General features: G+C 37.4%; 1 protein-coding gene across 4 annotated transcripts in view; it reads right to left on the minus strand.

Moving 5' to 3' along the window:
* Window positions 1–15473: 15473 nt before the first annotated feature.
* CAMK4 (calcium/calmodulin dependent protein kinase IV) overlaps window positions 15474–24136 on the minus strand; it is a 303828-nt gene continuing 295165 nt past the window's right edge. For all 4 annotated transcript variants that reach the window (XM_004377002.2, XM_023731980.1, XM_023731981.1 and 1 more), the window contains 2 exons: window positions 20551–20703; window positions 15474–17607 (listed from right to left, as the gene is read on the minus strand). In XM_004377002.2, coding sequence (XP_004377059.1) covers window positions 17170–17607; window positions 20551–20703 — 591 coding nt within the window. In that variant the 3' untranslated portion in view covers window positions 15474–17169. The remainder of the gene's footprint in view (window positions 17608–20550; window positions 20704–24136) is intronic.

Genomic DNA, 24136 nt, shown 5'->3' on the forward strand with positions numbered 1-24136 from the left:
GCAGCTGGAGATGATAACATTTAAAAAACAAGATGGCAGCACCACAAAGTTCATAGTGAATAATCTGACAATTTTTAGGTTGAAAAATAATTTGTTTCAGGATCTGACAGAAGTGATGCACAAATGATCCTGTGTGCTTCACTTGAACCTTATTAATCCCTAATACCTTTCTAAGCTGACTGTAGTGTTTGAGTTGCTGATAGTTTTTTTTTTGTTCAATATTAGAGAGAGAAAACTCAGCAGTTTCGTTCTGATTCCCATAGAAATTATTAAATATTTGACTTCATCTATTTTCTTTCATTTGCTTTTATTAGTATAGAGTAGGAGATCTTATATTCTAGTATTCCGCCTAGGATGCTAAAATACCAGCAGGTGTTCAACTGATATGGTGCTCAGCTTGGGTAAGGGATTTGTGACAAGATGGTGCATCACTCTAAGGGCTATTACTGCCTAGCTTGGTGCCCCTAAAGGCACATGCACTGCCTACTCTCAGCCACTCTAGTGTGCCTCTGTCCTCATCAGCTCGTACCTGCAATACATGATTACATAATCCACTGCTGAATGTGGACTCATTGCAGGTAAAATGACCCTTATGGGAAAGATTTCATTGCAATATAGAACCATATCCATATGATAGAGTGAAAAATTATAGTTGAATTACCCGAAACTTATATGCATCTTCTAGATGGCACTTTAGATCTGCTGGATCTAGCTGTGCACTTTTTTAAAAAACAGTTTTATTGAGGTATAATTTACATACCATAAAATTTACCCATGTTAAGTGTACAATTCAATGGTTGACATTTTAGAACTGTGCAGCCCTCACCACAATCCAGTTTTGGAACATTTCCATCACCCCAAAAGATCCCTTGCCTGTTTGCAGGCTCATATCTAACCAAAGTTTAGCACAGTTGCCAGTATATAGATGATAAAAAGAGATATTAGACTATTATTATCTCAGATATCACGTGAGTATGTGGTTGGCTTTATTTTTAAGAATAGAAGTATTCTTTTTTCTAAGCCCAGGAACCTTGTGATAATATAAATAGATTATCTAAAGTCTGTTGCTTCTACAGTAGTACCATAGGATAGAAAAATAATGTGAACCATACGTGTAATATAAAATTTTCTAGCAGCCACATTAAAAAAATAAAAAGAAACAGGTGAAGTTAATTTTAATATTTTATGTAAGTCACTATATCCAAAATATTATCATTTCAGCATGTAATCAATATCAAATTATTGAGATAGTTTATATTCTTTTCTGTACTAATTCTTTGAAATCTGGTGTATATTTTACTGATTTGGGGTAGCCACATTTTAAGTACTCAGTTAGCCACATGAGGCCAGCAGCTACTGTATTGAATGGCACAGTTCTGTGGTATATCTATTAATTTGCCTTGTTATAATATGAAGGAGAAAATTTCATGGAAATTGCTGGCTTAAATAGAAATCTTTCCCGGTCCCTGGAGTCTTTAAGAAAATTCTTTCTAAATGGAACTTGTGAATGTTAGAAATAAGTCAGTTAGTAGTTGTCAAAAAAATCAAAATTGTAGCCCCAAAATATTTTCCTTTAGAGATAATTAACTTTTGCTGGGGCATTTGATAAAATTTAAAAGAATATAATCTGCCTTGTTGTTATGTGGTTGATCATTTTCTGTAGCTTATAGCTAACTTGAATTAGAAAAGTGTATGTAGGAAATACTTGGTATAGTACTGTTTCCAGCACATGGGTTTTTGGTTATTGTTTTTTAAGGAAAACAGATTTTATCCAAGAAAACAATAATTTATCATAAGTGACATTTTTGCATGAAATATTAGTTCTTGTTGATTAACCTTTGATTAAATTCTGATTAACCCTTGAAGTTTAGCACCATGCTCAACAAAAATAATATGAGATTTTAGTGTTCTGTAGTTATTTATAGTATACACTGCTAGAAGATTATAATTGTTAAAAGTCTCTTCACTGTTCATTGAGACTGGACATCTTTGAAATTGCAGATATCTTATGTGTAAAGTTGTCTCCCAGTTAATAAACTTTTCTTTCTTTTTCTCCCTTCCCCCTCTCTGTTTTCTAACTGAAGGACATTTCATCAGTATTCAGGGTGAATTAATACCGCAAGCTAGAAACTCTGTAATTGAGGTTGCCTCTGGAGTAGATAGGAAAACATTGCACAATTTAAGCCGTAATTGTCTATTCACTTTTTAGATATGAGTAATTTCCTTTGATAAAAGTTTTACCTGTTTAAGCAAGAGCACACTAGCATCCTTAGAATCAGTTGTTAAAATCCAGTTTCTTTTAATGAAAGGGATGCTGTAGCGATCCCAAACCTATAGGTAAATTAACTGAATCCAGAGAAGTGAGTGACTTGACCAAGTTTCCATTAGAATGTGTATCGTGTGATTACTTGTCTAGTGTGTCTTTCATGCCTCTCTTATTCAACTTCTAGAAGCGTGGGATGGTGGGACCTGAGCATAGAAGAAGCGTTAATCCTAGAGCACAGGAAGTTGGAGTTAGTTTTTTATTCATTTTGTTGTTTCCAAAGATTTTACATGTATAGTTAAAAATTTCTCTTGCAGTTCAATAAAAGCAGTAATATAAATAGATTTTATTTTTTCAGAAGTTTATGATTGTTTTATGAGTCAGTATGTAAAACTAGAATATTAAACTGTATTTATTTTGAATTGCTATGAAATATATCACAATAAAATTTTCTAGACACTCTTATTGATCATTGATGTGTGTGTAAATTGCTTTAACCTTAAGTGCTGATTAATACTTAATTTCATGTATCTGAATTTAAAGTATGTAATTTTACTTCCTGAACACCTACAAAAGAAAAATATAAAATGGAAAATAAGGATTAACAAAGCACATGCTAATCTTCTGCAAATATATAATATGAGCTGTACTACTATTATGTAGCCAAGACAATGATGAATATATTGTGTTATTATAGTAACATATGGGCAGAATTTATTGTACATATATTTAAATAGTTGTGTTAACTTGGTTAGGAATTGTGGTCTTAGTTTAAAGTTGTAAAATGCTGGAACAATAACTGGGAAACCTTTCATCTACGTTATAAGAAAGCATTTAGGGAGCCTTGGTGGTGCAGTGATTAAGTACTCGGCTGCTAACTTTAACATCTACCATTTGAACTCACCAGCCACTCTGTAGGAGAAAGATGTGGCATCCTGCTTCCATAAAGATGACAGCCTTGGGAACCCTACAGGGCGGTTCTATTCTGTCCTGTATGATAACTATGAGTTGATGGCAATGGGTATAAGAAAACGGTGGGCTATAATAGAAAATACAACTAATAAGTGACTTAAACAAATGAGTTATTTTCCTGATTTAACAACCAGTGTAGATATAGGTAATTGTTAGTGATTGTCAGCTCAAGATGTCAGGGCCAACATTTCCACAGGTCTCTTGATCTTTCCCTCATAGAGAAAAGTGACTAACTCAGGGAGTCAAATATTCACTCAGGTCAAGAAGTAGGGGAAGATATGGCACCGTGCATCTGTGTCTTTAATCAGGAAAGATAAAACTCCCAGAAGACCCTACTAGCCGTCATGGTATTTTGAATCATGTGACTACTTCTAGGTGTAAAGGTGGCTGTGAAAGCAAGCATAAGGATTTCTAGCCTCTTGGAGAACGGGGTTAGGAATGACTGGATAACCAACCAGAAGCATCTCCCACTGGATCAGCTTTGGGAGGTGTGTTGTGACATTTTTAATCCCTTGTGATTTTGCTTTTAATTTTTTGGGTTTAATCCTTTTTTGTTTGTTTTTCTTTTGGTGCACACGAAAAAAACCTAGGAAATGGAAATGTTTGGTCAAATTTAGGTCTATCTCCTTTTACCTGAATAAAATTCAGAAATTTATTGGCCAAAAAATTAAGGCTCAGAGGAAGAGAAATGCATGGTTTTCCCAGATGCCAGTGAGGCCTCTGATAGAGGCTCCTTCAGTTGTCATGTAGGAAAGTGATGGGCTTCCAAAAAAGAAATGAAAATAGCAAAGCAGTGATTCAGTCTCATCAAGAACACTTACTGGGCACCTTCTACATGGCAGACACTACATAGTTTACCTTAGTTGAGGTAATGAGATGATGGAGCCTTCCCTTGGGTGTTGTTAATTAATGGTTGGTGTCACGTGGCATCCAACATGAAAATGTATTGCCGCTGTCTTTCTATTCCTATAGAGCATAGGGTCCACTATGGATGAGGGCTTCTGTAGCCAGGCCATGACAGAAAATTGCTGAAAAATGTGAATTGCAAATGTATTCCAGGAGATAAGTAGAAAGCGGGTCCATACTATTTGTTTCACCAGCTGGATAGGTGATCAGTGGAGTGCAGTATTCTGATAAAAATAATGGGGAAAGCACTGTGTGAGTACCAAGATAGGCATTTACTCATTCTTTCTCTATGGATGATATTCCTTTTCATGAGCTTTACCTTCGGTCATGGATTGAATTATGTCCGCCCAAAAATGTGTGTATCAATTTGGCTGGGCCATGATTCCCAGTGTTGTGTGGTTGTCCTCCATTTTGTGATTGTAATTTTATGTTAAAGAGGATTAGAGTGGGATTGTAACACCCTTACTAAGGTCACATCCCTGATCCAATGTAAAGGGAGCTTCCCTGGGGTGTGGCCTGCACCACCTTTTGTCTTAAAAGAGATGAAAGGGAAGCAAACAGAGAGTTGGAGACCTCATATCACCAAGGCAACAGCTCCAAGAGCAGAGTGTGTCCTTTGGATCTGAGTTTCCTGCGCTGAGATGCTCCCATACCAAGGGAAGACTGATGACAAGAACCTTCCTCCAGAGCCGACAGAGAGAGAAAGCCTTCCCCTGGAGCTGATGCCCTGAATTTGTACTTGCAGCCTATTGGACTGTGAGAGAATAAATTTCTCTCTGTTTAAAGCCATCCACTTGTGGTATTTCTGTTATAGTAGCACTAGATGACTAAGACACCTTCCTACTTAATGTTTTGCTTTGGTGACATCCTTTTAGTACAGGCCAGATGATTTTTATTTAAAAAAGTACTTCAGAGATTGCACAACCAGGTTGAGATAATAAAACATGTTTCATAAAGCCAAAAATTGACTTGGAGATGGGAAGTTTTGTTTTTCTCTAGCATTTTTCTCAGTTTCCTCAGTAGACAAGGTGTTGTTTAGGATAAGTGTTTCTTCTCAACAAAGTGAGGATTTTAACCTTAATGGTCACTAACAGCAAGCTGCACTTCTGATGGTAGTCCCAGCTGTCAAATTATCCTCTTCCCCTCAAATATTTCACAGAAATGTTTCCTAATTGATTGAGTGGTCAAGCTCAAGAAAGACTTTGAGATCTCTTTACAAATCATGTTGCCAACAATCAACTGCTTCTTAGGAGTGAAAATGCAATATTTTTCCTCCCAACCTCTTGGAGTGATCACTGAATATCATTTGGCCCAAAATTCCACATTAGAATTATTTTCTTAGGATTGATTTGCCAAAACACAAAGCTTTATGTATTGTTACTGAGAAAATTAAAAAAAAAAAAAAGATTGGATTATTATGCAGATACCATAAGTGTTTGTGAAAATTATGCAAATGTGCCATAACGTTGGTATGATACAAAAGGTTTACAACATGACTACAAATTTGTAAGAAAAAATATTCTAGAAAAAAGGACTGGTCATATGTGAAAGATGTTATGGTAATTTTCTGCTTTTCTGTATTTTCAAATCTTTATGAAGTCAGTTTTTATATGAATTACTGAGATTAAATTGTGCCCAGTGAATTGACTGCCAGGGGTGAGAACACAGCGTGAGGAGATGGGCAACAGGGGTTTGTTCCTTTCTCAGCCACTAACTGTGACCTCAGGTAAGTCATAACTTCTCTGGGTGTCAGTTTTCTCATCAATAAGATGAGCTAGTTGGATTGCATGATTACTAAAGTCCCCTTTTAGCTAATAATTTTATGGTTTTACGCGATCAGAAGTAAATATTTAGGCACTCTATATTAAAAAATGCTGCAGAACTCAAGCTGTAATTTTATCTGAAAGAGTGAGAAAACACTCAAGGAATGATCCTATTTTAGATGTAAAGAAAATCTATTGTGTCTTTATTGAATTGTGATAACATTTCAAGTCACAGAATGCAAAGTTTTGGTGGGCTCTTAGGTGATTTATTATCATACTGTACATGCAGATTGCTTTACAGATTTCTCAGCAGCAAGGTATAGGTTTCTGCTGACATTTTTTGACACGTCTGAGTCTTAAGTCTTACTTACACAAAGTAACATTTGCCCTCACTAAGGTCGATTTCAACAATTTGTCTACCAACATCCATTTTCCTTCATGTCACATATACTTTATGTTCCTGGGAAACATCAAAAAGTGAGCATATTTAATCATTTAGTCCATTTGTTCAACCTGAGTCCACGTGGGAGCCACAATGAGCTCTCATGGAGCTGGTCCTGGGCTTTGGACAGGTGATAGAGCCAATGACTCTGCTGTGCCCACTTCTAGGAAGTGGGCACTGAATGGTCAGTCACCACTTTGAATATGGTAGCTCAACCAAAAGCAAATGGGCATGATTTTGATGAATTCTCTACAAACATTTTCTGTATTTACATTTATGGCCAGGTCAGATTGATACGTTTACCCTGCAAAATACTGTGATATATCTGTATTAAGAAGTCAATAGCACCATTTTGACAGCTTTTAAAAATGGAATGTTCACAGTTCCTTTTCAGTGCTTTTCAATCAAATTGAGAAGTAGCCTATAATCTTGGCTGTGTAAACTAAAATATTTATACTTTTTTTTGTCCTTCAAATCCTACATGCCCTTGTTTTTTGGCTAATGGTGTACAGTGTAAACCAGCAGAGATGTAGGTTTTCTGCATATAATGGTATCATTAATCTAATCCTCCATGCTGCTATTGAGCTGTTCGTGTCCCTTTAGTCCAGAAAGCTTTAGAAAACCCAGGAATACAAATGTGCCCTCTAGGAAAGATGAGAAAAGAGATACCAGATAATGTCACATAAACCCAGAAAACCTTAGTAGGAAGTTTTCCTTTCTCCATGCCTGCTAACCTGTGTTTTCTGTACCTTCACAGTATCTCTACTTCTCTTCTGCTCTTTGATCACTCAGATAATAGTCTTTGTTCCATTCTCTCCTTCATCTCATTTGCCCTGAGGAATAATGTAGCCATTCAGTAATCACAGACATCTAATACAAGCAAAGTGGTTTGAAACTAAAATTTCATATTCTGTAGTCTGATTTTAATTGGTAAATATTTCCAAAAAAATAAATTTCTTGAAGATGGATGTGAAAATACTGCCTGCAACGAGTGATATAAAAAGGAGTTTATAAAAGGGTATGCAAAGGGGCAAAAGGGAAAAATGAAGAAAAGGACTTGACAGGACCAGCTTGATGCTTGGGGGAAAGCAGTTCTGATCATTTCAAAATTCCTTGTCTGAGACATAGCTTTGTACAGCTTATCTTTTGAAGCCTAAACTTTCAAGTATAATTCTATTTCAAATCCTGTGGAGATTGCCCTTTCAGGTCAAATAATTTAAAAGGTTGAAATAGCTCTGCCAGCAGTAACCTTGACTTGGGCCTCCATTGGCAAAGATGGTTACTTAGGTGATTTTCTGAAGTCAGAGAGTTATTCAGAAATTGGAGTTTTGCAAAACTTACTCAGAAAATCATTGTGGTCATTTCTTCTGCTTTGCCAGCGGAGACATGGCCAATGCAGTTTTTTGCTTTTAGTGACAGACATTACTTCAACCAGTGACTTGCAAAAATGTCTTTGATGTGTTGGATGGTGTCTATTCCGCTTAGGGATGCTCCAAGTTAGCCAAGGGTGTAGGAGATCACAGTGGGTTAGATACCCTGAGAAGAAAGGCTGTACACGTGTCTACCCAGAACAAGGAGGTCTGAGTAATTCAACTTTGCACAAAATCTTGGATGCTTTGCAGACTCGGCAACACTTCCCTGTGGATTTCAGCCTTTCACATCTAGTATTGTTCCTTCACCACTTTTCCTTGCATTTCTCCACTCTGTCTACGTACAGGTCATTTCTCAGCCAGACATGCCCCTCCCTCCTACATAACTGCAAAGATTCTCCCCAACCTTCCAGTCTAGCCTGTATTTCCACAAATCTTTCCGCGATCATGCCAGGCATAAGGAGCTTTTCTTTCTCTCCATCCCTAGAGGGCCTACTGCCTGCCTAGATTTAGCACAGGCTATGTATGTGCACTTGCCTATTTTCTCCAATTACAATGCTTACTCCTTGAAAGCAGCACTGGGTTTACTTCATTTCTGACTCCTCCACTGCACATAATAGGTGCTCAATAAAAGTTCACTGAAAAAATGAATCCCTGCAATGGACTCGTCCCGGGAAACTTCAAAATCAGTAAATAATTCCCTTGAACTCTGCTTGTGATATAGATCTAATGTCCCCTCTATTAGTCTATTTAACTTATTGTTCAGGGAGGAAAGTTGATCTAATGACTTTGGACTATTTATTTCTAAGGCATTTCAGTCCATCAACAACTAACTTCAAAGTCTGAGCAATCAAGAGAATGGGGCAGGTGGGAATATGGAATCCAAGTCGACATTTTGTCATCTTTTCCCCCTCCCATTCCAGTAATCTCCCCACTGCACTCACAAACCATAAGCAGCTGACAGGCAGTTCATCTCTTTTTTGCCTGAGTTCTGTAATGTATCCAGGTGGCTACATCATGTTCATTAATTGCTGCAACAGTTTAAAGAAAACTGTACATTATCTAGAGTCATGATATAATTTTAGGAATTCCTAATAATAACTGATCATGGGTTTTCTACTCAATATTTCATTTGTAACCTTTTGGCTAAATGTTCAGAGTCAAACTGAAATACAACAGTCATGAATGTCTATGCTTCTCTCAATATCTGGGTCACCTGCTTCCCTTTAGGCAGATATTTTGGAATGAATAATTTCTCTGTGACAGAAATAGACTAAGTGAAGGGCCATTCTTGTATTTCTAAGTATGTAAAAAAAAAGTAAAGAATTTCCTCAAGGCCCTCTCTTGAGTAAAGCATGTAGATTGGAAGCCTTTCTTAACATAGAAGAGTTGGCTCTGTTTGTTCCCTGAGCTATTGATGAGCAAGTCATTGTCACAGAATGCCACATAATAAAGCACATTATTTTCTAAAAATGATCAGATGAAAATCTAATTGGTATCAATTACTCGAGAATATACTGAAGGATTCAGAACCTCTGAACTCTCTTATTTCTTAGCTTACTAATTTACAGCTGCAGATAGATTGACTTCAGTGTAAGCCATTAATTACCAGTGTAAGATGTCATTCAACGTGATTTTAAATATAAGCATCAAATTACTAAAACATGCTCAACGTGCTGCAAATCTTTTTAATTCCTCCTTCCTGACCAAGGTGATTCATACTCTAAATTTCTTTTTTCAGGAATGATGCCATTTTGAATGTTTAGTTCTGTAGGGAAATTTCAGGGGGTAGCTGTGGTTTAGTAGTAGAGTTCTCTTCTCCCATGTGGGAGACCCGGTTTTGACTCCTGGCCAATGCACCTCAAGGGCAGCCACCACCCGTTTGTCAGTAGTGATTTACATGTTGCTATGATGCTGAACACCTGGTGGTGGAGTGGTTAAGAGCTCAGGCTGCTAACCACAAGGTCAGCACTTCAAATCCATCAGCTGCTTCTTGGAAATCATGTGGGGCTGTTCTACTCTGTCCTATAGGGTTGCTGTGAGTCGGAGTCAACTCGATGGCAGTGGGTTTGGTTTGGCTTTGGGTGATGCTGAACAGGTTTCAGCAGAGCTTCCAGACTAACATGGACTAGGAAGAAAGGCCTGGTGAACTACTTCCGAAAACCCTGTGACTCATAATGGTTCAATCCTGTTGTGCATGGGATCTCTATGAGTCAGGGTGACTTCATGGCAGCTAACAATGACAGAGAAATTTCTCTGTTACAACGTTATACTTCCAGCACAAGTATTGTTGTGAAAGCCTCTGCAACATGAAACAAAACTCTTCCTAACTTCCTAAGAGGTGATTGGAAATAAGAACCTTAAGGAGAAGAAAAATGGACTATGAGAATCTGTATTCCTAGAGGTCACCAAAAAGGCATGGGGCATGATGTAAAACCAGATCATCAAGTTTTTTCTGTAAAGGGATCAATAAACATTTTGGGCTTTGCAGGCCACATGGTCTCTGTAGCAACTATTCAATCTGCTCCGGTAGCGTGAAAGCAGCCACAGACAATGTATAAACAAATAAGCGTGGCTGTGTTCCAATAAAACTTTATAAAAACAGGTCTCTATTTGGATTTGGTCTGTGAGCCATAGTCTGCCGGAATCCTGAAAACTATTCTTTAGAGATTTAAATTTAGTTCCTTGGGGGAATTGCATGGCAAATGCTTAAACAAACAAAAAAGCACATGTAAGTTTTGTATCTCAATTAAAGACCAGAGATAAAAGAATGATTAGCATTCAGATAAGTAAGATTATAAACATTATCCTAACTCATTTACTAACTAATCCCTTTTGCTTGATAATGCTTAAGTTCATCAGGCATAACGAATTGCTTAAACCCATAAATCTGCTGTTTCCACTCAAGGCCTTCTCTTTTCAAAGAAATGAAACACATAACACTCAGAAAATTGCCTTGACAATAGAAATGTAAACAAAATCATAAAATCATGAATGTGCTATTTGTACACTGTGCTACTGAACCCTAGCTGTATTGTAGGTATTGAAAACAGAACAGGTTGAAAGGAGGCAGTTATGCCATGACAGTTTTCAATTTATACTCACACTTAATCGTATCCTTTACAAAACAGATTAACTACTGTACATATACCAAGGAAAGGATAAAGAAAGGACAAACCTAATACATTTTTATCAACCACTACTGATTGTAAGACTTGTGCAAAAGCTTAGGGAAAGCAACAGCTGTCAAAATTTCTAATGAGAAATCTATTGTATTTGAGTAGCCTGAAATAATCTTTCAAAAAATAAAGATTATGATTCAATCTGACTGAAGATTAAATATCTGTCATTTTTAACACAATGAATCACACCAAAGATTACATGGATATAAGTATTCTATATTTATGGGTTTTCCAGGTCAATCTTCAAAATGCACCGAAAACAACTACTTAGAATAATAATGTGATTTTGCAGTCTTAGCGTGCCTAGTTAGAGTTTCAAACTAAATTCTGGGTTACCAAGGACCCCACATTTCTCCAGTCTGAGATGCTCATTCAGGACTTTGGAGGATCTCACAGCCATAGACAGTAAGCCTGATGGCCAAAGGAACAAAACGAAACATTGATCTGGGACAAGTGGTAGCAAACCAAGACCAAAGATTGGTGGAATCTCATTTTTGCCATTAACTATCAATGGCATTATGCCAATATTCAACCAACATCACTTTCAATCAGAGCATGGGAAGTGTTTTTCTCCCATTTGGTTCATTTGAGCTCAACCAGGTCAGATGCCTAGTCTTCTCTACAGTAGCGTCTGATTCCTGCCAAGGAGTCAGATGGTCTCACTTTCATGTCAGGGCTTCCATCTTGCTCTAGGTGGACGTCTGTGCCAGATGACAGGGATGTCAGGGAACAGACTAAGTCTTGCAAGAGAGTTAAATCAGGCAATTAAATCCTTCCAGGGTAAATCACAGAACATTTATGAAAATTGGAATTTTAAACAACCAGACAAGAAAAATTTAATCAAGTTTGTTATTGCTCTCCATGATGAGTATATAAATGGGTGAGTGATAGCTGCAGGAGTAATAATGACAAAAACTGGCCCTTAACAGATCAAAATATGGAAAAGTGGACATATTGAACGAAGTTATCATGGGTAGGTAACTAATGTCTCCTAAGTAGTCTCTTGAATTATTTTTCCCTACTTGTCAAGGAGCCAGAATTTCACCCTGAGTTGTTTCAGGGCAATAAAAGGACTTTGGGGAAAAAAATGTTATAGGAAACTGTTGGGTACATTTCTGTTTCTCATGTGGCTTTGAATATTATAATACTGATAGAATTTTAATTTTTAAACATTTGTTTAAAAAAAACACTGAAGACATACATAGAGTCTAACCATTAAGCAGTGTTTAACCAGCAAATGCTCAAAAGTTAGCAATGACCCTATTAGGAACATTTCAGTGGTGATGTTTAAGGAAATTGGAATATGACCTAAGATGCAGTAATTACAAAGATATTACAAATTCTATTATGTAGGTAAAAGTCTGGAAACTCGAACTGCTTAAAGTAGACCTAGCTAACCAGACTGATAATTACTCTGAATGATATGTAAATCACATACAGGCATTGTAATTATGTAATTGACTGTGCTTAGTATATTTATGTCAATTATCTATGGAGTCAACTTCATCAAGAAAAACCTAGTGCTGATTCACTTTGGTGACTTTTTATTTTTTCTTTTTTCCGTTTGCTTTGCCAGAATAGTCCTAAAACTGAATAAATTGTTTCCTAATTTTATCCTTTGCCTTTACTGGCATTTGCTTCTCATTTTCCAGTCTGAACTACAACCAGCTACTTCTGTGCAATAAAAACTTGGAGTCATGAAACAAAATGGTTGTTCCAAATCTTCAGCCTGTAGGCAACCCACCGTCAGTTATCTTGCATGTTAATCTGGAAACAGGGAAACATCCTAAATTACAAGATATGTTTAAAAGATTGTGTAATTGCAGTCACAATAAAAGGCAAACTGCTCCTTTCTTTTTAGGTCTGGCACTAAAAATGACTGTAGAACCTTGAGTATTATTCTGAAAGAGCTGTATGTAAGAACATTCCAAAAGTCTGCGTGTAATGGCAGTGTCAATTAAACCCTTCTAAGGAAATCTAAAAAATACTAGCCAACTGTCATATTCCCATTTTTGGAGTAACTGGAATGACATCACCAACATCATATAATCATCATCATGTAAAGTTGGTGTGGTTCAGCAGATTTCTAGGACATGTCGCCTGCGACACATGGGTGGTGTCCAGCTTAGTCCAGGCCTACAAATGATGTGAAGATTCCGTGTGCAGTCCATCCTGAGGGAACACATAGTTCCTCCACAGTCGATTTTGATAGGCAACAAACAGTTGGCTCCATGGTAGTACTCAGGAGACTCTAGCCTGTAGTCCAGAGTCCAGGGCCCAAAGCGGGGCGGGGGGAATAGCGGGACTGTGGCCAATAGGCAATTTGGCAAAGTTCAGGAAAACGTTCTTCAAAAGCCATGCTGGGAAACACACCTCCTCTGAAGCACACATAATTAGCTGAAGTAGCAAATACACTTTTTTTTATTTTTATTTTTTTACTTATTTCAATCTGTGACATTCCTAAACATTTCTCTTTGGCTTCCAACTGACTCATCAATTTGGAAAACCGAGGCAGCTTAAATATAAGCGCAGAAATTCCAGTGCCACTTTGCTTAAAATAAAAAGTACTCTAGACCAGTGCTGTTCAATACACTAGCCACATGTGGCTATCGAGTACTTGATATACTGAAGATAGAAATTACACTCCAGATTTTGAAAAATCTGTATAAAAATAAAGAATGTAAAATATCCCGTTAATATTTTTAATATTGACTACGTGTTATATAATAATTTAGATATATTGGATTAAAAAATATTAAACTACAATTAATCTCACCTATTTTCTACTTTTTCAAATGTAGCTAATAGAAAATGTAAAATGACCTGTGGCTTGAATTATATTAGACAGCACTCGTTCTAGACTGTAACTTCTACAACCATATTATTCTGATTTACACTCTATTCATGTATCTGTAGGCCAAATGAGCTCTTACAGTTAGAGAAAAACCATTGGAATTCCAAATTCAACTTTTTAAATGACGGAAATTATTCAAGTTTTTTCTTCTTCATGGTAAATGAGTCTAGTTTATGCTAGGTACCTGACCTTATCTCAAAACAAAAGCAAATAATGTGGCAACTGTCAGCTCTAAAATGCTAACTGTATTTTATTGTTCTTTGTTGAAACTTCTTTAAGTATTTTGCTTTGTGATTATATTGTCATTTGGGGTAATGTTACAAAGTAGTTTGTCAAATTAAGACTCAACCTGCAACAGTAGGTATTGGCCTAAGTAATCTTTGATAGATAATACATCCCATTTTAGCAAGCAATAGAAATGTTGGCTGTTCTTTTAAAAATGTTAACATAATTTATCCTAACTTAGGTTGTATTTATATGAAGTCTACGAAAATCATTTTTTGACTGAAATAACTAACTTTTGTGAATCAGTTTGGATTTCCACCCCCACTGAATTGCCTAAGTTACTATTTAGGGATTATCAGGACTTAATCTTTAAAATATGATTTGAAATTTAAAACTCCAATTGATTTTTAGACAGTGTAATTTACAGGTTAAAAAAGCCAGAGGGAATTACCCTCACACCCATAAATACTCACCAAAGAATGGGCATGCGCCCTCATTTAAATGCGTAAATTCAAAAACAGATGTTGGCTCTGGCATTTGCATTGCTGTTTTTATAGTCCACAGGGACAGCCAATGCAGTCTTGGAATGATATAACAACAATTTGGGGGTGGACTGGGATAGATGATGTGTTCTCATCTTCCAACTAATTGACACTTTCTAACAAGATCCCTTTCCCTCTTTTCCTCCCTCCTCAGATATATGGGACAGTTTCCATACATACAGTGAAACCAGTGAGAGCTGGAACTCTACGCAACTACCTTGTTTTTCCAGGTCTTGCAAGTTTCCCACCTTTGACAAGGTGCAGTCTTACCATTTTTCTATCACTCTGTATTAGTGGAAAATATTTGCATTTTCTTTCTCTGACAACTTTCTGCCTTATATAGGTTCTGGCTTTCGCAGGTTTTACTGTATCTATTAAGTCTTACTGGGAAAAGTACACCAGGAAATAGGGTTTTCAGATGACAGCTATTTTCCTTGATTTTTTAAAAGGGAAATCTTAATGCTCAGTGATGAAGGCATTTTTAAAGCTTAAAAATGGTGAACGCTTTTTTAATAGTAAAATTGAGAATTCTGAGAGGGAATAATGAAAGAAAGGAAAGTAGGAAGGAAGAAAAGAGAGACGAGGATAAGCGCTCTCTACTAGTTAAGAAATGATAAAACAAAACAAAAAATGATCTTGCTCTGAGCTTAGATGATGGGCCTCTTCAGGACCCCTATCCTCCATGTCAATGACCTGGCAGGCCCCTAAATCATGGTAGATAAGAAGTCCTACCATATTTTCTTCTCAAGAGGACAGCAGTAAAGGAAGATTTATACTTGGAAAGCAAAATGTCTACAATGTGCACTGAGTTCCCATGGCCTCCAGAAACCAGAGACTGAATTTCATTTCCCAATTTAATAGTTTTAAGGAAGAGCCAAATAAAATTTAAGATGTCTTTTTTTTTTTTAATGAGGATTTTTATGTGATGGTCATTTTCAATGTCTATCAGTTTTGGTCTTTAAAAACAATCTTTTTTTTTTTAAATTAAGGAAATTTATAAAAAACGTGATACATAATAAATTTGATAAAATGTCCATTTCAACTCAAACTAGAAACAACTCTAGGATACTTGAATTGGTGTGATTTTTGTAAGGGAAAGTTGTTGCTATTTAAATCAAAGAGAAGTTAGATTTCTTCTCAAAAATATTATAAAAATATTAGGTCTAATGTTCCAGCTTCTCAGGAGTCATTTGAAATCAGTGATTTTGTTGTTTGTTTGTTTTTATTTTTTAAAGATGAATAAGAAGTTGCATTGTTCTAAATCTTTTGACATGGAAACTTTCAAAACTACATTGTAAAATATGGGCACTTCTAGTCCAAGTATGAAAAAAAGATACACTAGCTTTTCAGAAATATCTTTAGTTCATATGTGGTATATCTAGATAACCATCAATCCAAGGAAGAAAAGGCTCTTATAAGAAACAATGTAGTTCTTATTCTAGCAAAGTCAACAATGATCGTAAAATGGAATGTTATTCCCACTCTATTCAGCCATTTTTGCACCAGCCTGTGGAATAGATTTTTTTAAAAATATTTGAAACTTGCTCATTATAGAATTTATCCATAAAAATGTTCCTATTTGTAAAGTTGTAAAAGCTCATGAATAAATACAATTGTTTCTAAGAAATGACAAGTCTCAGTCCTTAGTCTAAGTCCCAATCTTCTTTTTCTTCCCTCAGTGTCTTTCCCTCTACCTAGGTTTTTTTCATCAGAAGATTAGAGAGAGGTGAAGAGAAGAATGCGTTCCTCAACATGAGTTTGTAAATACTTTCTCCAACATTGTAAAATGGCAGAATTTTATGGAAGAACAGTTTTGGTTACCATTAATATAAAAAAAACCGAAACCTGTTGCTGTTGAGTCAATTCCGACTCACAGCGGCCCTATAGGACAGAGTAGAACTGCTCCATAGAGTTTCCAAGGAGCAGCTCTGGTGGTTTCGAACTGCCGACCTTTTGGTGAGCAACTGTAGCACTTACTTTGCCACCAGGGCTCTGTTATTAATATAGCACATATAAATAAAGATAAACTAATAAGGCATTCTCCACACAAGCTTTAGGGTCATACAGTTTCACAGCCCTTAAAAACGGTTCAATTTCTTACCTATGAGTGGAATGTTTTTTGCTGTACTGTATGACTATAACCTATAATCATCTCCTTGTGAATGGTTTGAATACAATAATGACGAAAAGTAAAACGTTGAGAATGTTATGGGAACACATCTTGTAGGATGTAATACTACCTGGTATTAGCTGAGCAGTAGTCCGAAAGAATTACTGCCTTGTGAAGAAATCCAGAGGATATAGGATGGCTAGATTTGCAAAGCAAAAACAATTGGTTATTATTTACTTCAAATGTGTGCCACTGGGTCTCAGAAAATGTCTCAGTGTTTAAAAGTGGTGATGTGTTTACTTGCAATTTCAAATCTAACTCATCAGTATTAGTTATCCATTACATGCCATAGAAGACACTAGTATTTTCATAAAGCAGTCACATGCATTGAAGCTAGGATTACCAACTGATATATATGTATTTTTTTTGCACCTCAAAAACAGAATCACTATAGTGAATATCATGCTTCCACATCTTCCTTGCTGAAGGACAAAGTGCATAAAATGCCAGGGTTTGGCTTCCAGATCTGAAGGAAACCGTTTAGTACTCTGGCAGGTTTACATCATACTGTTGAGCTCCAAGTTCCAGATCAGGGTTTTCCTGCGCTTCTTTAAGGTCTGCTGCTTCCTCCACCGTCTTCAGCTTTTCCTCTGTTAGGCCCTCTTCTATTTCCGGCTCAGCCACCTTTATCCCATCATCCAGTGCTTCTGGTGCCATCTTGGTGGCCTCAGCAGCATTTATATCTACATCTTTAATTTCCCCTAAGGCCTGCTCCTTCATCAGCTCAGCCTCTGCCCCCTCAAATGACACTTGGGCCCCATCTCCTGGAACGTTCTCTTCCTCTGCAATAGCTTTGATGTCCTGGTTGCCATCTTGGACTGGGGATGGGTCTCGGCTGGCTTTCTGGCTCTCCTGGATGCTGCTGTGACTGCTGGCACTTCCCAGTCGGGAAGAGGCCACCACCGCCTTCACTGCTGCCTGATGGGAAAGAGAGAAGTGTCAGGGGTCACCTCCACTTAAGATGCTCAAATCAGAGCTCAACCCCAACTTTGCTTTTAGGGAGTTTCTTTTACAGGTCAGTGCTCAATCTTTCAAAGTGTATTATTCCAAGATTGTTTTTAGAATTAAAACTTTTTTGGGGAATGAAAGGAGCCCTCTCAAAAAATTAGAATAGAACTACCCTGTGATCCAGTAATCCCTCTCCTAGGTATATACCCTAGAGACCTAAAAATAATGACACGAAGAGACATATGCACACCTATGTTCACTGATGCTTTATTCACAATAGCAAATAAATGGAAACAACTGAAGTGTCCTTTAAAGGATGAATGGATAAGCAAATTGTGGTACATACACACAATGGAATATTATGCAACCATAATGAAAAACAATGAGTCTGCAAAACATATTAGAACATGGATGGACCTGGAGGGCATAATGCTCAGTGAAATAAGTCAAGCATATAAGGACAAACATTGTATGAACCCTTTTTTATAAAAGACAAGAATAGGTAAATATAAAGAAACCAATGTTCATAGGTGGTTATAGAGGGAGAAGGGAAAGTACACTTTAGATAGCAGAGACTTGTTATTATTATTTTTTTTGGTGACAGGAAGAGTAGCACCAAATGTGGATGTAGTGAGCACAGCACAATCAAAATAAAAATGAGTCTTTGAGCACGTATGAATGGGTATAGGCATATTGGTTTATGAGTAGGTACAGGTGTGTACATAGGTGAGAACAGATTGAAATATCGATAAACCAAAAACTAAAACCGAACCTATTGCCATTGAGTCGATTTTGACTCATAGCGACCCTATAGGACAGAGTAGAACTGCTCCCATAGGGTTTCCAAGGAGCAGCTGGTGGATTCAAACTGCTAACCTTTTGGTTAGCAGCCAAGCTTTTAACCACTGAGCCACCAGGGGTCCAGAAGTATCTATAGGTATGTGTAAATACAAATACGTAGGTGCAAGCACATATATTCGTTGAAGGCACAAATACTGATACTCCACAGACATAACCAAACACCTTCTAAGATTGGTTTTCTGGATTTGAAAGCTTAAGACCACAGTCTTATGGGACAACTCAGCCAATTGGCATAACGTAGTTCACAAAAATCATGATCTGCATCCTAGTGAAGTGAGGAGCATCTGGAGTCTTAAAAGCTTGTGAGCAGCCATCTAAGACACAACTACGGGTCTCTATGTGCCAGGAACAAGTCAGTAAGAAGAAAACCAAAAGCTCAGAGAAGAAACAAGTCTAATGCGATCTCATCCACCCTGAGACCAGAAGAACTAGATGGTGCCCGGCTACTACCACTGACCGTTCTGACTGGAAATAGATGGTCCCGGATAGAATGGGAGAAAAATGTAGAGCAGAACTCAAATTTTTATTAAAAAAAAAAAAAAAGTCAGACAAACTGGAGCAGTAGAGAACAGAGGGCTCCCTGAAACTATTGCCCTGAGACACTCTTTAAACCTAGAACCATGCCTATTCCCTAAGATCATCTTTTAGCGAAATAGCAGAGTGGCATACAAAATAAAGGTTGTTACCCATAAGATCAGTGCTCTAGCTAAAAACCATCCGTATAAGAACAAAAGGTCAACAATTACTCAAAAGCAAAGAGAAGAAGATAAAGGAAACTAGAATACTGGAAATGGAATAAACAGAACACAATTAAAGAGAATGTCGACACATTGTGATAAATGTAACTAAATGTCACCGAACAGTTTGTGTGGAAATCGTCAAATGGGAAACCTAACTTGATGTGTAAACTGTCACCAAAAACTCAATAAAGTATTATTTTTTAAAAAAAGAAAGAAAGGAGCCCTGGTGGCACAGTGGTTAAACACTTGACTGCTAACTGAAAGGTCGGCAGTTGGAACCCACCAGCCACTCTACTGAAGAAAGATGTGGCTGTCGGCTGCGACAAAGATTTACAGCTTTGGAAACACTTTGGGGCGGTATACTCTGTCCTGTAGGGTTGCTATGAATTGGAACTCACTCGATGGCAATGGGAATGGGTTTTGGAGAATGAACAGCAAACCCTCTTTAATCCCAAATTAGTGTATTTAATCATCTGAACAACTGAAGGCCTGAATACAGGTGCTTTCCCATGGATTACCAGTTTTCAAAAATTTTAGACTGTGTATCCCAGAGTATTAATTTCATGAAACAATAGTTTCATGAATGGTAATAGATATTCTGGGCATATAAGAGTTCCATAGTCAAATTCTTTTGAGAAATCCGGGGTTAAGTCAAATTTATTTAATCCAGGGTATTTCTAATTAAGTTGACCTTAGAACTCTCTGAGTTTATTTATTCTGTATCAGCCTAAAGAGAAGAACCCTATTTTTGACCCCCAGCCATTCTCTGAGATCTTGTGGTTATACAGCCTGTCCTAAACACTATTATGTAATAGACAAGTGCCTAATTTGTATTCCATATACATTCTATAAAAATAGATATATTTTGGTGAATAATTTTCTATATCATTTTAATTTTTACCAAGTATTCTAATTATTTACCTCTGTACTAAATATAGTTTTAAAAATTGTTACCCAATTTTCACATATTCAGAAAGAAGATAACTTTCTGAATAAATATCAGTTACCTAAACAATGTCATTCAAACAGTTCAGCCTTAGATAAGATGCAACAATAATCTGTTCATTTCGTCATGAGTAGATCTCAATACACAACACGATTCCCTTTGCTAATAATGGATTTCTTATGAGAGGATAACAAAGCCATTAAGTGGCTTTATATCAAGCATTGACAGGCTTTCAAAGCAGGATTTTGATGATGAGTAACAGTATTAGATGATTATTCATGTGGGACTATTATTGATAGTTCAAGATAAGAGAGAAAGCTCTCTCTATTTCTTTAAAAACAAAAAACAAAACCTATGCCATCTTACCTTAAGCTTGCGCCGGGCATTAAATTCTTGGAGCTTCTTTTGTGCAGTATCCATGTGTACAAAATTGGCTGCTTTTCCTGTGACCCACGGGTGTTGGAGAGCTTGAAAGGTAGTCAGCCGTTTCTTAGGATCCAAAACAATTAATTTTCTGACCTGAAATAACAAAGAACCGTAGACTTTTTAGGGAGATTTTTATTAATTTTTATGGTGACCTGGGTTTGCCTCTCAGCTGTGAACTTCTAAGTCTTGTTCTATTTCCCTAGCAGTACCACAGAATATACATTTGAAGAAAAAATAAGTAAATACGAAAGATTTTAAGACCTCAGCAGACACTGTGGGTAGGAATGGCTTCAGGTAACAGTAGCTGAGGGAGTCTGGGAAGACAGTTGTGTGTGCCACCAGAGACCCCAAACTGGCAGCTTGCTTGCCAGCAGAGGTCAAAGAAATCAGTCCTGCTTGCCTGTGGGCTAGAAGTTCTTTGAAGGAAGACCCAGCATCTGAATAATTCTAGGCTATGTCTCACAATCACATAGAATTCAGAACTTAAAATATATCTCAATGGTGATGTAATTATTCATGCATCAATCACTCTTTCTGTGGGGATTACATGGCAAACAAAAGGTATAGTATCCAGCCTTTATGGAATAATATCCCATGATTCTTGACTTCGTATAAAATAGAGACTATATAGATTCAGAGACATGCTTGAGCCTTGCTTACATCTCTTACTACTTTTATGACTCTAAATAAACACATACATGAAGTGAGTGTCTGTAATACTCCCCCAGGCTCTTTTCTTACATTATTTCCATTTTAATTCCTTTGTAAATGACTCCTTATACGTATACATAAAAAAATTAAAAACCTCAGGTAATCCTTTCAATAACCTTATCAATGTGGAGTTATTAGCTCCCATTCACAAATGACAGATGAAAGGAAGCTCAGAAAGATCTAGTGGCTTGTCCAAGGTCAGACAACTTGTAATGGGTGAAGGTTGTATTCAAACGCATCCTGTGGCTACTACACCATGGTGCTTCCCAACGCAGTCAGCCTCTCCAGGCTCCGTTTGCTCATGCGCACCTCATGGGCAAAATGAGGGGCTTTGGATGCTTTAAGGTCTAAAGTCTCTTCTGACTCTAACAATCTAAAAAGAACTGAAGTCAGGCTAACAAAATCAGACAGCAAGTCAAATGAGGAATAAATATCATCTGGTCTCCATTTCACTTTCTTTCTGTAACAGCGTCAAAGGAATGCATGTTTGGGTGGACATACTGGGTTTGCAGAGGACAGTGATGTAAGACTGCTTCGGCTTAAAATCTGAGAGGAGGTGGAGAAAGGTAAGGATGGTTAAGAGAAAGAATGCATGGCACTAAGTAAAAATCTGATAATCATCATAGATATCATCTGTTCAACATGTGTACTAATAATTTTATATAAATAATACCTAATCCTTATAATATCCTTCACAATTAGGTATTTTCCTCTCATTGTCCAATCATTACTCTTTTCTTCCTCATTATTATCCTCCTCCTCGTGAAAATACAAAGAATTTATTGAGGGTCACTATATGCCAAAAACTTACATATGTAATCTTTACATTTGAAGAGCTGATGCACTGGATTGTTGACAAACTTGCTGAAGGGCAGAAAGATCCAGTGACATTGCTGGGATTCAAACCCAAAGCCTTACCATTATCCTACAGTACCTGACTACCCTCCCATTGATACAGTAGCTGCTGCTGAGGACAGATCAAATGCAAGCCTCCAAGGATTCCTCTAGTTCTGAAGTTTTATAAATTTATTAACCAACAAGGGCTCTAACTGAATGAAGGTACAGCATAGTTAACCCTCTTATCCATATAATTTTTATTACGGATGAAAAGAAATGGAAGGACTAAATAAGGAAACTTATTGAGTTGGTTGGCACTAGTTAAGTTGCATAATGTCATTTCATTCTCACAACAACCTAGAAGTAAGTACTATTATCATTTCAGATGAGAAATTTAGCATTGAGAGGTTAGATAACAAGCCCAAGGTCCCACTTCTAGGTGTAAGAAAGGTGAGACTTAAATCCAGGTGTGCTGGACTCTAAAAATCCATGGTCTTACCACTGATTGATTGTTTCATTTAATAAATATTTATTGAGCCTATATGTCTGTATGGTACTAACTTCTAGGGCACATATCTTGTCCTCTCCCAGAGCTTTCAATCTAATTAAGGAAGAAAACATTGAAACAAGTAAATATAAACAATGACTATCATGAAAGAGAAGTCCAGGGAGCAAAGGAGAATATGGCAGAAGGAACTAACAAATTGTCAGAGGGAGGGACTGAGGAAAGGGCAGGCCAAATGCCTCCCAGACGATGTCAACTGGAAGCTTGGGCTTGAAGACAGAGTTAACCTAGGCAAATAGGAGAGACAGAGAGAGAATGTGTGTGTGTGTGTGTGTGTGTTGTAATGGTGGGGCGGTGGAGGAGAAGAGGAAAGAAGGAAGGAGAAGACAACATTACTAAGCAAAGGAATGAGCAATGGACAGTATCTAGAGCTGCACTGATGAGGAATTGCAAATCTGGAGGGCTGGGCTGGAGGGAAGAGGGATCAAAGGAAAGTGATGAAAACTAAGTGATGGCATCAGAGAGGCTGTGTCATGTAGATCTTGTTATGGATTTTGGATGCTATTCTAAGAGCATTACTACAGAAGAGTGGCATGATTCGAGTTATTTATAATACCATCTTTCTGGATTCCGTGTTGGGAATGTATCTGAAAAGGGTAGGAAAAGGGGCAAGGAGATTAGACAGGAGGTTGTGGCAGTGGTCCAGGTGGGAGAGGTTGGTGAGTTGGATTCTGACAGTGGGGATGGAGGTGGAGAGGAGTGGCCAGATTCAAGAGATGTTTAGGAGTGAGCGGTCTGACTTGAGGGAGGAGGTGGGATGACACATCCACACATCTCACACACTGCCACTCCTCCTAATCACAATGGGAAAGCTGGGGACCCTACCAGATATGTTCGACAAAAGAACAGATGATAAGGAGGAAATGTCTGGAGGGAAGAGAACACTGTAAACCTGGATTGCCAGTGTTTATAACAAAGTCTCTCTGCTGGGAAGCTTAGCAACCTCAGACTGTCATTTCACCTCTCTGGGCTTTGTCACGCTCATCTTTTTAAAATGATGTAAGGACTAGATGACTCCTTAAATCTCTTGGAGATTTTTTTAGAAGTCAGCTTCTGATTATTCTTGTGTGAACTGTCTCTAGATGATTAATGTCAAATGTTTCTATCCCATGCTACCAAAACATCCCAGCTGTTGTTGAGTCAATTCTGATTCATGGTGACCCCATGCGTGTCGGAGTAGAACTGTGCTCCATGAGGTTTTTAATGGCTGTGATCTTTCAGAAGTAGACTGCCAGGCCTTTCTTCTGAGGTGCCTCTGGGTGGATTCAAACTGCCAACTTTTCAGTTAGTAGCCTACTGCTTAACCATTTCTGCCACCTAAGGACTCCTAATCCCATGCTAGCATCATCTATTTTATTTTAAAATAGGTGAGCCACTTCCCACAGTGTATATTTTTTCCTGAATGCAAACTAA

This window comes from Trichechus manatus, unplaced genomic scaffold (assembly GCF_000243295.1).
Source record: "Trichechus manatus latirostris isolate Lorelei unplaced genomic scaffold, TriManLat1.0 scaffold00047, whole genome shotgun sequence".
NCBI classification, from domain to species: domain Eukaryota; kingdom Metazoa; phylum Chordata; class Mammalia; order Sirenia; family Trichechidae; genus Trichechus; species Trichechus manatus.